The sequence below is a fragment of the Phaenicophaeus curvirostris genome, chromosome 7, assembly GCF_032191515.1.
Source record: "Phaenicophaeus curvirostris isolate KB17595 chromosome 7, BPBGC_Pcur_1.0, whole genome shotgun sequence".
Taxonomy (NCBI): Eukaryota; Metazoa; Chordata; class Aves; order Cuculiformes; family Cuculidae; genus Phaenicophaeus; species Phaenicophaeus curvirostris.
Genome location: NC_091398.1, coordinates 21,075,858 through 21,091,365, shown reverse-complemented (window position 1 = coordinate 21,091,365; position 15,508 = coordinate 21,075,858). Strand labels below are relative to the sequence as shown.

The window sequence follows — 15,508 nt, the reverse complement described above, 5'->3', positions numbered from 1 at the left end:
TCTGGTAGTTTTCAGTAACTGTGTTCCAACTTGGGCAATACAGCAAACGTGTTAGTTCCCTGTAGAACTCTTAGCACTTTCTTCCAATAAGTGTTGTCTGGATGAAGAAAAGCAGTAGGATTTTTTTGTCACAAAATAATTTTGCAATGCAGTCTCATTTACATTTAAAATTTAAATTCTTAAAATACATTGCAGTAGACTCCTCTTAAATCTATCTAATGAAAACATTCTTTAAATACATCGTTCTTAGCCTTGTTTTAAGGAGTTGACATGGTGATGTGTGGATGTTGCTCACCACTAGAGCTGTATTTGGAAATTTCTAACTAACTGGTCGTTACTGTCATTATGCCAGTTGTTTAATTTTGCCATGGCTGATATCTCTCTGCCTCAGTAATGCTGGTGTAGGGGAAAGCTGAAAGTTTTATGTCAAATAATATGTATATAGAGATGGTTTTTTTCTTCCTTTGATTTCTGATAGTTTTCTAATGTGTAGAAGGTTATTTGCAGTTTTCCTTCTCTGAGACAGTTGGCTCGATTTTTTTTTTTTTTTTTAATATCCATTCCCGATAGGATGTATATAAGTTAATAAATACAACACTTAATATATCCTGCCTGAGGATGCTGTCTAAAAATGTGTGTGTTTTTGTTCAATAAAATGCAATAAAGTAATGAATTGAATAGGTAGTTTAATGTATAATATGTTGAATATTTTTAACTACATATTAACTTAGAATTATATATATTGGTTTTATTCAGTTTCGTTCACTAAAAACTACGTTTTCACATGCGTATTCAACAGACTGCTTTTCACTAATACTGACTTTGTTTTTCTCTTTCAATTAAAATCTGGAAACAGAACAACTAAACCTACACCTCACTTAGATGGGTAAATATTTCTTATCTTCTTATGTTTGTTTGGGAACTGCCTGGAGAAAATGAAATACTAAGAATTCTTACTTTTGTTTAAAATCTTCAGACATCATGTTGTTTTTGGGCAAGTCATCTCAGGTCAGGAAGTTGTGAGAGAAATAGAAAATCAGAAAACGGATGCATCCAGTAAACCATATGCTGAAGTACGCATACTGAGTTGTGGAGAGTTGATTCCAAAATCCAAAGGTAAAGTTGAACTGCACATTTACATAGATGCAAACTGTGAGGTAATTTTGCACATTTTCTTCCTTGTCAGTTTCTTGTAAAAGTACTTAGGAACTTGTGATAGATGGAGAGACAATTGGTGAACAGGTGAATAATGTTGCAGTACAGTTTGTCTTCTGAAAAAGTTAAAAGGTGTTGATGCAGAGGACGGTAAAGAAACATCATATATGCTTTCTCCAGAGTGACTTCTACAGTCTTAGATGGAGCCTTATTTTGTAAGAGAAGGAGAAGCCACTTGCTCCAAAGTACGTGCTGTTAGAAGTGGCAGACTGGCTATCCCTTCCAGAAAGAAAGGCTAGGTTCTGTCATATTCCTGTTAAAGAATGTAGTATTACAGTAACTTTAAAAGGGTATCTGCTAAAGTGCATTCCAGGAGAAAAGCCTGGAATTGCACTTTAGCAGATACCCTTTTAAAGTTACTGTAATACTACATTCTTTAACAGGAATATGACAGAACCTGCCTTTCTTTCTGGAAGGGATGCCCTGCTCTGCCATTCTAAAGCTGAACATTGGAGATTGGATTCTCCTTCTCTTACAAAATAAGGCTCCATCTAAGATGTTGCTGTCACTCTGGAGAAAGTCATTAGAGGAAACCTAGGATGTAGGTTTGGTAGGAACTCTGATAGGCATCATCATGCTTTTTCATTCATAGCACCTTCTGCTTATACGTACTGTGAAGGGTTGCACCAAGAATGTTGAAGCACAAGACAAGAATAATGGTTTCTTTGGCCTAAGGAAAATACAGACATTCACACTTGAGCTTCATGGGTTTTGTACTTTTTGATGGAGTTCTGTGTTGACCTGTTGTGGTGTCTAGCAGAATGACTTTGGAGTTTGAAGTGATCTCAATACCTCAGTATGCCAAACAAAGTTATTTTATGGTCTTATGGATCCTGACTTCTAAAAGGTTCTAGAACTTCTTAGATTAACACACAGAGTGGCCTATGAGTTAGAACATGGACAGCACTCAGGAGTGTGGTATTTGTCAGAAAATGCATGGATTGAAAAAGAAAATAAACTAGTACGGATACAGAATGGATGAAGCTAGTGTGGTGAGATAACCACTCTATATGTGTGTTCGTGGTTTGCCACACTCCATTTTTAGTCTGCTTTGGAACAGTTGACATGGTATGGGCAAATGAAAGTTTTGTCCTATGAAAGTTTAAGTCCTATGTCTTAAAGCCATTAGGCAGGGCTTTCAAGTACTTAGCAAAAGAATAAGTAAAACACAAGTTTTTTTTTTCTTTAACATTGCCTAAAAGAGAATGGGCTTTTGGAAAGATCTGACTGTCCAGCCCTGCTCATTTGCCTGTGTCCATGTTCCTCTCTGCCTCAGTGTTGCTGGGTTCCTGGGGACTCTGCTTCCCGCAGCTGGCCTGTTGTGCTGTGGAGGGAAATTGATGCCAGGGTGATGAGAAATCCCACTCAGCTGACTGTAAGGCACAGGACTAGATACCGGTGGGCAGCAGGAGTGTTTGGAGAGCAGGAGGCCTTAGGTTCCAGGATGGGGCAGGCAGAGGGCAGACCCGAGTGTGAGGAGATAGGCCCTAATGGGCACTAATGCACAGAGCAGGTTCATGATCTTCATCGATGTTACACGTGTCCCTGTAGACTCACTCCTCATACAAGCATGCTTTCTGCAGTTAAGGCAGACCGTGACTGCCTTCATAATTCAGCAAAGAACAGGTTTGTAATTAGGTCATTCTAGGAGTACAGTTTCTTTCTTTAAAAAACAGAGTATCAGTACAAATTGTCAAGCACTGATACAAAATTACACATTGAGGAGTCATGAAAGATCTACAGAATAAGAGCAGTCTTAGAAATTAGTGATTCTGGTAAGTCACGTCTTACGTAGACGTTTGATTGGTGGTCATCCCTTTCTGCTTTTCTTACCTGTTCAGCCCCTAGAGTACCTAGGGGCTTGTTAGCCCCTTTCTACAAACTGGTTGCTATGAACAGTTCTGTTCCAGAGTAATTTTTTTTCCTAGTGAGCTAGCAACACATTATAGGCTGTTCTGGCTACAGTTGAAACTGTTCAAAGAGAAGCTGGAGATGGCTTCCCTCCCTTGTAGGTTGTTTTGGGGTTTTTTGTTTGTTTGTTTTTCTTTCCCCTTTCTTCTGCTGTTGCAGTTGTGTGGCAGGATGCTTGTCTACAAAAACATCTGTGCCCTGAGGCATTTGCAATACAGGACTCCTCACAGTAACAAGGTCTTTGAGGACTTGGTTACTGTGTGTAGTTTTCCTTGCAAGAAAGAGTGCCCTTAATCAAGCGGTTAATAGGAACCCATGGCAAATAATGGAAAGAAGATGCTTACAAAATAGGAAAAAAAGACTTGATACTCTGAAAAGCAAGGTGATTGAACACTGGAAAAAATTATCAGGAAAAATATCTGTCTCCTGAATTAAAGCCACCCTCTGTTTGGAGACTGCTGTAGTCCAACAGGGGTGATTAGATTTGATACAAGGTAACTATTTGATTGTCACTGCTGTGAATTACAACAGGAGATTATCTGTTCTGACTTCCATGCCAAAGCCTAACAGCTTTTCTGGCCAAGTCACCTCACTTCAAGTCCAGGACTCTGATGTTGTGTGGCTAATGTAAGATGTGCTGCAGTCCATGGCAAGCTGAGATGAAGAGAGTGCTTGGCTGTGCCATGCAGCAAGATCGTGTAATTCTTGAAGTCTGGCAAATACTACAGGTAACAGTGAATGGAGTAGGAAGTGATAGATCTCTTTCAGCTGTGGTCGTAAGTTGAAACCTGATCCTGAAGTAATGCGCTGGAACAGTTGGACTGTAAATAGAAGTCAGTTTATTTCTCACTGACCTTCATGCTGCAGGGTTGGTTTCACTTGTTGTGATCAGTAATTGGCCGGCACCAGGTTGGTTCAGTATTCAAAATAGCATTTGCTGCTGGACAGAGGTAGTTAGATGTCACCAGAAAGTACATCCAAAACCTCTTGCCAGTTATTCTGTCTTTGCTGTGTAAACAATTCTAGGCTTTCTGGTTGGTTGTTGGCTTTTTATTGTGTGTGGGTTTGTTTTTTCTTTGCCACATGATTTCCCAAATGCATCTGCCATTGACATTATTTGCTGCATGTTAAGAACCACATCACGTTTGTTGAGGTGGTTGCTTACTAACTCACCTCCATTTCTATTACTTACTCACTTTAAGGTAATAACTACAACATACTTAAACAAGAATGTTAGAAGATTGCAGATAAAACTGTCACAGATCGGTTTTGACGCACTTAGGTGCAGGAGGGAGAAAATGCACGAAATAACTACGTTTATTGATGCCTTGTTCAGACACTTCTGGAGTTAAGCTTGGAGAAGTCTTGTTTTGCCTGAAAGTGTGCAGGAAGCAGTACAGTGTGGTATAGTGGTTTTTTGAATGGGCCAAGCCCAAAAGTGCTGAATAGATAAGACATATTTGAAAGTGTCTTGGGATTTGGAAATCAGTTCACTTTTTTAGTGCGTTTTGTGTTCACGGTATTTACAGTGCAGGTGAGATTCCTCTCCTTGTTTGGGTGTTACCAGGCCTATACAACATACAACACCAGGCTCTCTTGATGGAAATGAATTTGGAAAATGTTCAGTTCTCTTTTAAAAATATGTACTTGTTACACTCTGTGAATGCATATTTATTTAGACAATCTAAAACTGGTACAAAATAGTATAGATACTTTTTATTAAATGTAGTGCTCTAATAAGTACAACGATCAAAGGTTTGAGAAAAGAGACCAGGTTTCTTGGTCTGGGCCAGCAAGGGAAGTAGAAAATATAGTGAGACCTGTCTTTTTACAAGTGTTTTGCAAGAGGCTCTGAAAACACCTGCTGAGAACCAGCTGATTTCAATCAGCAGGTTGTCCTAAATGCCTAAGACAACTTGCTAGTTTGTTGCACCCAGAAGTGACCAAAAGACCAATATAATCTATGAAGTGGAGGGCTTGTGGTTCAGTTGGTTGTCAGGCTTTCGTTAGTCTGTATCAAATGGGGCTTGTGATTAAACACATAGAAAACACCATCAAAAATGTCAGGGCAGAAGTCATACCAGTGTAACTTTTTGTCTGTGATGCTGATCTGGAAAAGTAATGCAATTTAGTACAATGAGATTAACTTCATCCACTGTACTAGTGTGAGGATTCAGTAATGTTAAAAGGAGGAAAAAAGTTATCCATAAAGTATACGACCACAAAGAGAGGCCAAGGTGCCATACTCAGTGGTTTCTGCTGAGGTTTTTCTGCACCACGTATCTGATCCACTGCTACCTGAATTAAGCCCCAGTTGGCTTGCTGTCATCTGGAGCTTTTTATCTCAGCCAAGACTTTTGGAAGCAAGTCACTTCACTGCATCACTGTGAAGAGGAAATCTTTCACCATTGTATATAGCACTGCGTTCTGAGTGGGAGACCTGACAGAGTAGGATATTGGATTGCTACAAAAGAAACGCGGTTTACACAGATGATCTAACGTTACCAGCTAATATTTTGCTGAAGATAAAGAACAACTACTTTAGCTTGTATTGTACACGTTCTCAGGGAAACATTGGAATGATACTGATGGCTCCTGGTTGATCTAGAATATCAATGCGTCACAGTCCACAGCCAGAAGGTGTTTGGGGCAAGACGTGGTAGATGTGAAGATGGATTGATTGGAGTAAAATATGACAACTGCGTGTATTTGAGATTCTACTGTTTTACATTCAATAACTGTATACAGAGCGAAAGCTAACATTTAGAAATGGTGGTATGAGTGAGGCGTAACTGTTGCTTTTCTGAGAAATGCTGCCTCTCTTCTCCTTTAGGAATCCTTAATCGCCTGTCTCTGCAGTTGGGATAATAGATCCATGTTTAACTTTACTATTCTAAAACATACATAGTTGTGTCCAGTTTCCAAGAGACAACATGAAGTTCCCATTTAACAACATCTATCATAAAGAAGCTGCCAGAAGTGCAACTAGAAATGTGTTTTGGGCAAATATCACAGAATCACTAGGTTGGAAAAGACCCACTGGATCATTGAGTCCAACCTTTCCTATCTATCACTAAACCATGCCCCTCTGCACCTCATCCACCCGTCCGTTAAACACCTCCAGGGAAGGTGACTCAACCCCCTCCCTGGGCAGCCTGTTCCAGTGCCCAGTGACCCTTTCCATGAAAAATATTTTCCTCATGTCAAGCCTGAACCTCCCCTAGTGCAGCTTGAGGCCATTCCCTCTCCTCTTGTCCCCTGTCACTTGGGAGAAGAGGCTGGCTCCCTCCTCCCCTCAGCCTCCTCTTCTTAAGGCTAAACAACCCCAGCTCTCTCAGCCACTCCTTGGAAGACTCGTTCTCCAGACCCTTCACCAGCTTCGTTGCTAATGGATCCATCCTCAGGGACATTTTGTAGCCCAAGTGAGAATTTTTTTTCCCCATGAAAATTTAAGTTGGTAAGAAGTACTTGATTACTATTACAAATAACACATCCCGAAGTATTGTATTGAGACATATTATCTCCATGACTCACTTTTTGTCTCTTCTCTGACCAGTTTTGTGAGGAATTTTATGGAAGTTTTATTGCTTTTCACAGAATCACAGAATAACCAGGTTGGAAGAGACCCACCGGATCACCGAGTCCAACCGTTCCTACCAAACACTAAACCATATCCCTCAGCACCTCGTCCACCCGTGCCTTAAACACCTCCAGGGAAGGTGACTCAACCACCTCCCTGGGCAGCCTGTTCCAGTGCCCAATGACCCTTTCTGTAAAGAATTTTTTCCTAACGTCTAGCCTAAACCTCCCCTGTGCCTGCATCTCCCTTAAAACCCCGAGGTGTGTTCTCCCCCACTTTTTGTGCGGTGAGGTACTGGTGGTGACCAGCCTTGAAAAACTGCTGCCTCCCGTCATGCAGTTTTGCAAAGATGAGATTGAGTTAGTGTTGAATTTGAGAATTTCCACACTGAGCTCCCATGGTTGCAGTTACAGGTACCTGCTCTGAACTCTCAGGAGTCAGTTAGCTCAGTAATACTGGCTAAGCAGTCCAAGAACCTAATATTGATAATTAAAAAAAACAATATACTGCTCCATTTGACTCTGCTGCCACTTGCAAATGTGGTATGTGAACAGAGATTGCTAGCAGGGAATTCTGAAGTGGAATTTTTCTTCCCATGTGTACAAAATTGAGGCCATTCATAAGTTAAAAGCTGGTTTATAACCTGTATTTCTTTGAAGTCCCTGAAATCTTTTATCTTCTGACACTTTGACTTATTGTAACACCCGAAAAGACTTTCTTTCTCTATGGCAAGGACAAAAATTGTCTAATAGGAAAGTTATAACGTAATTTTGCCACATTTTTTTTTCTGGAAGTTTCTCAAATTACCTGCCTTAATTATAACAATGCCTGATACATAATTGCTAAGTGTGAATTGCATGGTCTGGTTGGGCCCACATGGAAGCCAGTAGAATAAATAGTTGACTAGGCTAAGCAGTTCACATTCTCTGTCTTTACTAGAAAAGAAAAAAATACTCAGGGAGACACCTTTGTTTTCTGCTATGTGAAAACGTCATGTTTGCTGTATCTGTGAGCTGGCTGTGGCTGGGATAGAGTTCATTTTCTTCATAGTAGCTAGTGCGGGGCTGTGTTTTAGATTTGTGCTGAAAACAGTGTTGATAACAGGAATGTTTTAGTTAACCCCTGAGCAGTGCTGTCCCAGATGCAAGGCCTTTCCTGCTTCTTTACCCACACCAGCAGCGAGCAGCGTGGGGGGCACAAGGAGCCGGGAGGGGGCACAGCCAGGACAGCTGACCCCAACTGACCAAAGGAGTGTTGCCTGCCATATGACGTCATGCTCAGCATGGTGGGGAAGAAGGAGCAGTGCGGGGGGACGTTCAGTGTGATGCATTTGTCTTCCCAAATCGACTGTTATGTGTGATGGAGCCCTGCTTTCCTGGAGACACTTGAACACCTGCCTGTGGTTGCAAAGTAGCAAGTGAATTCCTTGTTTTGCTTTGCTTGTGTGCAGCTTTTGCTTTACCTGCTCAGCTGTCTTTATCTCAACCCACAAGTTCCCCCCCTTTTACCTTTCCAATTCTCTCCCCCATCCCAGCTGGGTAGGGAAGTGAGTGAGCAGCTCTGTGATGCTTAGTTGCTGGCTGGGGTTAACCACGATGGTCTGAAAGGTTTGGAGATGCAGACAGGCTGTGTAGTCATGATCCTGTCTTTAGTGCCTAATGTTTTCCCTTACCTGTTATGTGCAGAAGAGCAGAGGGTGAGAGGTTGCATTTAAAGTACTTGTAGGTCAGGTAATACCTCTGGAGGCTGTGAAGTCTTTGGACAAAGCAAGCTATTAAAGGCTTTGCAGAATAGGCTCATGCTTCCAGCCAGGATGCATACACAATTTTAAAGTGCATTTCCATCTGTGATATGAAACATGTTCTAAGGTCTTAACAGATGTTTTCCTAAAATACAGTTTGTTTGCTGTGAGGAGGAAAACAGGCTGGTTGGATATAAATATATATTTTTGGTATATTTTTCTTCTGTTTAATAGTGAATGTTCTATTCCTTCTGGCTGTGGCTGTAGAATATTGTGTAATGAATGATGGGCTATCTTTGTAATTTGCAATGGCAAAGTAAAAATAATATTTGATGCTAATTTAAAAAGTCAACTACGGCAGTCTGAGGACAACCAATGTGCTCTTCTGGTTTTCTGGATAGAGCCTTTGACTTTCTGGACAATAGCCTGATATGAATTTTGTAACATATTTGAAGACTATTGATAGCATTTATAATTGACTTACCTGAAGCGTCATAATTTGGAAGCCTGGACTTACTCTAGTGAAGTTTTTATATTACCTTTTTTTATCATATGTGGTTTGGGTTTTTTTCTCAAGTTAGTGTGACCCCGAAATAGCTTATACAACTTTTACTAGTTTGAGTAGGTCTCAGATCAGTTAAAGGGCATAAAAAAGTATGTTTGCTCTTGGTTTATTTCCTGTCAGACTAATATCAGATCTCCAGTAAGCTGTTGATTTTCATCCAGCAGCCACACATGAAATGGTAAAATATGTATTTGGGACTAGTCTGTCTTTAGCTGGGTTCCTGTTCATACCAGATGGTTAGGAAGCTGTTTGTGTCCTTCTTCAACTAAAAAAAAAAAAACAAACCAGAAAAACAACAAAACAAAAAAAAAACCCCACAAATAAGAAAAGATGAGCTGGAGGTTTGGGGCTGTTATCTGAGCTCGGTTTTCCTTAGCAGGAAGGTTGGTTATTTGAATTTTCCTTCTGAGCAAAATTCAATGAGTAATCAATTTAGTCTATGCCACTTACCTTCTGTTTCAAAACTTCTCTTGTTTGTGATTTGATCACATTTTTTTATGAAGTCAGGTTAAACCTGAAGCTAAATATATTTTTTTATAAATGCTTTTTAAGTAAATTCTAAATAGTTCTTTTTATACAACAGTAGAAACACAACATAATCTGAAAACTTACACCATTCTCTAAGTTCTTTACAGTGTAAATTTGATACTTTAGAACTTTGTAAATACAAAGTGTTGGAAGTTTCTTATGTATTTGTAGACATGTCCTTTATCATACTTGTAAAAAACAGTGTTTTCTCTGACATTTCAATTTGTTCTTAAATATTCTGGTGAAGTAGTCTCACGACACAGTTATCTACCTAAACTTCTTATAATAAGTTGATTTTTCTGAGATGTATTTAGTAGTGTTTGATATTAAAATGCATTTGCTATTCTGATTTAAAGCCAAGAAAGAAGAAAAGAAAAGACACAAGTCGTCTTCCTCATCCAGTGACTCGGAAAGTTCAAGTGATTCCGAATCATCTTCTGATTCATCATCAGATTCTGAGAGTGCTTCAGAAGAGAAATCTAAAAAACGAAAAAAGAAACACAAGAAAAATTCCAAGAAACATAAGAAAGAAAAGAAAAAGAGAAAGAAAAGCAAAAAAAGGTCAATTTTAAGATTTGTTTTGTGTCATTACACATACAGCATGCAGTACCATTTTCTTGTCCTATAACTACAGAATGCTATTCTGTAACTCATGAAGTAGGCATTTACTAGTTCGGGAGACAATTGGTTTCCATCTACAAGCTCGAATATTTCTGGTGTGATGGCAAAGGACAGTGTCCATGTGCCTGCATGCTACAGCTTCTGAAGGAGTGAAGGAATGGACTAAGACTTTCATGTTTATTTAATGGCTTGAAAACTTAGAAGATTGCTTGGTTTGAAATGGGCAGTGATATCTTGTTTTCCCTAAATTCATCTCTGTACAATTTAAATTATGTGCAGTGGGACTTACAAGAATATTGTATGCAGGAATAAAAACAAAACTAAACAAAAATTAACAAATTAACAATGTTCTGTCTGCCTGATATGCCAGAAGTCCAATTTCACTGGAATATAGGACTCAAAAGGCACTCTTGCTTCTGAAGATGTTATTTCTAATCTAATAATTTTGCTTCTAGTTCAGTCTGAAATAACAAGTTGTGTCAGTGAAAGTCACATTTCTCTGAGCTAGCAGGAAAGTGTATAAAGTGTTTGCTTAGGGCAGTGCTGCCTAAAGGTTGTTTCTGTGGATCTAAGCCCATTTCACCTGTGTTTGTTACTACCAACTGCTTAGAATTACAGTAGTTCACAGCCAGTTATACGTACTAGTGTAAAATCTGAATTTGACTCTCCTGATGGTGTTTTTAAAAGGAAATACATTTTTTAAAAAAAATGTATCCAAACAGAGTAAATGTATGTTGAGTGTTGCACCATTGGAATTAATAGATAAAAAATATTGGTCAGAAATCTGCTGCAGTTGTACGTTTTGAAGCAAAGATATTGGGGGGAGAGGGGGTACACTGCTTCTGAAATAGCTCTTGTGGGGACCTGTGTGTGTGGAATTAAGAGAATTTCTGAATTATTTAAATAGATTGAAAAGTCTTCCCTCATCCAAATAACTCACTTCAAACATAAATATTTTTAATAAAAAATAAAGCTCATCCAGTGAAAGTGAAGAAGAAAACCCCGAAGCACAGCCATTGTCTACTGTCCGTCCTGAAGAAATTCCTCCTGTACCTGAAAACCGGTTCCTCATGAGGAAAAGTCCTCCTAAAGCAGATGAGAAAGAAAAAGAGAGGAAAAGCAGAGAGAAGGAAAAAGAAAGGTAATTCATCTCTTGTGAGTCTGACAGCACACTGACAGCAGTACAGTCACGTTACTGTTTTAGGATTCTGTTGTTAAGTGAGAACTTTCCCTATTAAACAGTTCCATTTTGTGAGCCCTGCTGGATGAAAAATGGGGTTTTTTTTAGTTTATTGGCTGCTGTTTTCATTGTCCTGCAACAAGGGCTTAGTCTTTGAAAATCATTCTAGTGAATGAACATTTTAAAACTACTGATTTAAGAAAAAGAAAGTAAAATGTATTCTAAATAAAGTTGAAATTTATTGGAACTATCCAATTGGTAACTTATTTTCTTTCAAAAAAAGGAACCCCATGAAAATATTATAAAATGTTCTGTGGTCACAAAATCTGAGGTTTTTACTGTGTGATTGTTACTGGCTGCACTGATAATGAAATGTAAAATTAAATCTGCAATTACATTTAGTTTAATTTCTGAAGATTTCATTTAGTTTAATTTCTTAAGAGGTTTTAAATTCAGGGCTTTTTTTCTCTTCTTTCTTTGATGTTATAAACAATATCACTTTTTTTGAAACTATTTTTAGTAATCTATCGAATTCGCAGTCATCATACCAGAGGAGGCTGTTGGTGACCAGGTCTGGCAGGAAAATAAAAGGAAGAGGGCCAAGGGTAAGTGTTTACAGTCTGTTCCCCACAATAAACCAGGTGGTAGCACAGACTCACAGCTGGTGTTGTGAAACTGATTTTGTTAGGATGGTTGATTTTTAAAAAAAAGAGGAGGATTTGTGGTGCGTTGTAATTGGTGTGGGGACTGAGTCTTGAAGGAAGATCATATTCATTTCAAACAAGGAAAACTAATTTCCTATTTGCATAGGGAATTTATTGGGGCGTGGCACAAAAAATGCTTTCTTTGTGTTACAGTATCACTCTGTGAATTAGTGGATGGAATTAGCTCAGCAAGGGTTCTAGTGAGCACCAAAACCAGTATGTTGTCACTGCCCAGAATGCAGGGAAGAGTCCTTCTCCTTTTGGCAGGGGAGGGCTGTCAGATTGGTTCTTCTGACTGCGAAGCCCTGTATTGTGCACTGTCTGTGGCACACGTTTCTGGTAACAGGAATTTGTCCCACAGATTTTTAGTAAAAACCTTAAAGAAAAACTATGAAGTATTGTTTTCGTGTTGCTTGTCAAAGCTAAGAATTGTCATTGTTAGAAAAGTGGGCTTCATTTGTGCTGATTGAAAGCAACAGAAGACCTCTCAGCAGAGTACAAAAACCCTGAAATAGAGATTACCTTAAAAAGTTATTTCATTAGACGTTTTGTGTTCCTGCTTTAGCCGAATGTCAAAAATATTTTTAAGATATTAACTTGTCAATGTAAACTTGGTGTCTACGTGTGAAGTGCCAGGTGCTTGGTAGAATCGACTACCAGGGATAAAAATAGTGTTTAGCAGCATGTGAAATTCACCCTTATACCCAATTTTATCTTTCTTTCCCTTAAAGCGTTATCGGACACCTTCGAGATCCAGGTCAAGAGATCGATTCAGACGCAGTGAAACTCCTCCACATTGGAGGCAAGAAATGCAAAGAGCTCAAAGAATGCGAGTGTCAAGTGGAGAAAGATGGATAAAAGGGGACAAGTAAGATTATTTCTTTCTGGACTATACACACTGACATTTTTTAATCTATTGAAAGTAAGAACTGTCGTCTTAGATGTTCAGTTTACAGTTGTGGCCAAGGAAAGTGGGTGCTGACTTGGTTATCCCATTACTTAACTGTATCTCATTTTAATCATGTTACTGTAAATATAGTTATTAATATAGATAACCTAATATGATTTAAGTTTCAGTCGTGAAGCTGTCTCACTTCTGAATTAATTTTTCAGAGTGGAGGGGATCCAAAATATTTTTAAAATTGTATTTTTCTCTCTCCAAGGAGTGAAATAAATGAAAACAAGAAAGATAATCAAAAAAGCCCAGGAAGAGGAAGAGAGAGAAAAATATCAGACCACAGACAAGTTTCTGAAAGTCCAAGCAGAAGAGGGGAAAAAGAGAAGAAAAAGGATCACAAATCCAGCAGTAAAGACAGGGAGACAAGAAGGAACTCGGAAAAAGATGACAAGCATAACAAAAGCAAGGCCAAGAAAAGAGCTAAATCTAGAAGCCATAGTAAAAGCCGAGAGAAATCAAAAAGTAAAGAAAAAGACTCAAAGCACAGTAGACACGATGAAAAGAGAATAAGGTCAAGAAGCAAAGAAAGAGACCATGAGAAAGGTAGAGAAAGAGAAAAGCGCTATGATTCCAGAGGGAGAGATAAAGAAAGAAGTAGGAGCAAGGAGAGGAGTAAAAGGGCAGGCTCAAGGAGTAACGAACAAGACCATAGAAAGAGTAAAGACAGGGAGAAACGTAAGTCAAGAAGCAAGGAGCGTGAGCATGCCAGAGGAAAACATAGTTCCAGCAGCAGAACAAGGGATCGAAGCAAAAGCCGAGATAGGGGGAGGCGAGGAAGATCGAGGAGCAGAGACAGAGATCGCAGTAGAAGTAAGGACTACTCAAGGAATAGAGATAGAGAAACAAGACGAAGAGGAAGATCAAGAAGCCGGGAAAGGAGAGGTACACCAGATAAATACAGAGGGAGAGAAAACAGGAGGAGGAGAGAATCGAGGAGCTCAGAGAGGGAGGGAAGTCAAAGCAGAAACAGAGATAGGTATTCAAATAGAGAAAGTAGAAGCTCATATAAGCGGAATGATTCTGAAAGCCAAAGGAAGAGGCGTTCAGAAAGCCGTGAAAGTAGCAGTCCTGAATCCAGTAAAGATAAGAAGTCTAGTAGAGATCAGGATAGAAGTCCAGAATCAAAAAAGAGACCAAGTAGCAAAGAGAGGGAATCCAAAAAATCATATTCACACAACAGTAAAGAAAAGGAAAAGACCAGATCCTCAGCAGAAAAAGAAAGAAACCAAAAATCAAAGAGTCAGGAAAGAGATCATGCCCCTAGTAAGGATAAAAAGTCTGATCATGAAACAAGTCCTGGAACAGATGATGACAGGCATGGATGAGTTTGTGGACTTAATGTTTCCATTGTCTCAAAGATTTAGAGACATTTTGGGGAACGACTTTTTTTAAGATGTGGACTTCAGTTTGGTCTTTTGATAATCTAAAACCTGGATCATTTGTACTGCTAAAGTTTTAATAAACTTGAGATGAAAAACAAATTTTATGTGTAACACTGTGCTATGTTTTGGATATTTCATGGGTTTATGTATCCTTGTGTGATGGCAGCTAGAAAGGTAGTTTCTGTGCCACAGTTTTTTTTACCTGGTGCACTCAATTTAGTGCAAGCACTGGCTGCCTGTGCAGAAGCTTGTTTCATGAGTGAAGCAGCAAGCTGCAAGTGTACTGTGTGTCATCTTAAAGCCTGGAGAGTGTTGCAAGGTGTCCATCACTCCAGTGCTGCTACATCTGTATTTCAGTAGGTATAAATCCTAAGAAAATTAATTTATAGAGGATAATTGCATTGGTTTCTTTTTTTAAGAATGAATTAATTTAAGTAAAGCTTCACCATTTCTGCTGCTGTCACTGCCAACAGTAGAATTTGTTCATGCTGTCATCAGTGTTTGGGAGTTACTGCTTTGTCCTAAAAAAAAAAAAAAAAGTGCTTACCAGTGTAACCTTTTCCTCTGTAACCTCCTTTTTCTGTTCCATGCTTTCACATTTGTCTGCTGCAGAAAATTCAGCTTGGAAGTTTCAGACTACCCTGCCTCAGTTGCTAATTAATGGTTGCACAGAGATGAACCATTACCAGTATTAACAGTGAGTGTCAGAATAAGGAACCAGGAAATCTCTGCTCTCACTGCTTCTTAACAGTCTGTGAGAAAACTATTGCAGTTCCCCAGTACTAGTTTTGAAGCAGTTGAAGCAGAATTTCAAATAATGCTTTAAGACAGGCTCAGTTTATTTAAAACAAAAATTTGCTTTCCTCCCTGCATCCCCTCATTCAAAAAGACTGGTACTGCAAATTCCTCCTCGTTTTCTGCGTGTCTTCCTCAAACAGATTCCTTCCCTTTAGTGCTCTCCTTTCCTGCCTCTAGGACCTACCCCTGTTTCTTTCTCACCACCAGACCCTCGCAGGAAAGAGGAGGGGGTGTTGCTAGTTGGTGCTGGTGCTGCTGCAGGGGTGCGATTGCCAAACTTCAGCCGTCACGTGGTGACTTCACGCAGTGAGCTGAGAAGGGGACA

At 39.3% G+C, this 15,508-nt stretch overlaps 1 protein-coding gene across 1 annotated transcript in view; it reads left to right on the top strand.

Moving 5' to 3' along the window:
• Positions 1-14,484, top strand: part of PPIG (peptidylprolyl isomerase G) — a 28,246-nt gene extending 13,762 nt beyond the window's left edge. The window contains exons 7-13 of the mRNA XM_069861152.1: positions 857-886; positions 977-1,116; positions 9,897-10,101; positions 11,135-11,302; positions 11,862-11,946; positions 12,777-12,913; positions 13,209-14,484. Coding sequence (XP_069717253.1) covers positions 857-886; positions 977-1,116; positions 9,897-10,101; positions 11,135-11,302; positions 11,862-11,946; positions 12,777-12,913; positions 13,209-14,328 — 1,885 coding nt within the window. The 3' untranslated portion in view covers positions 14,329-14,484. The remainder of the gene's footprint in view (positions 1-856; positions 887-976; positions 1,117-9,896; positions 10,102-11,134; positions 11,303-11,861; positions 11,947-12,776; positions 12,914-13,208) is intronic.
• The last annotated feature ends 1,024 nt before the right edge of the window (positions 14,485-15,508 follow it).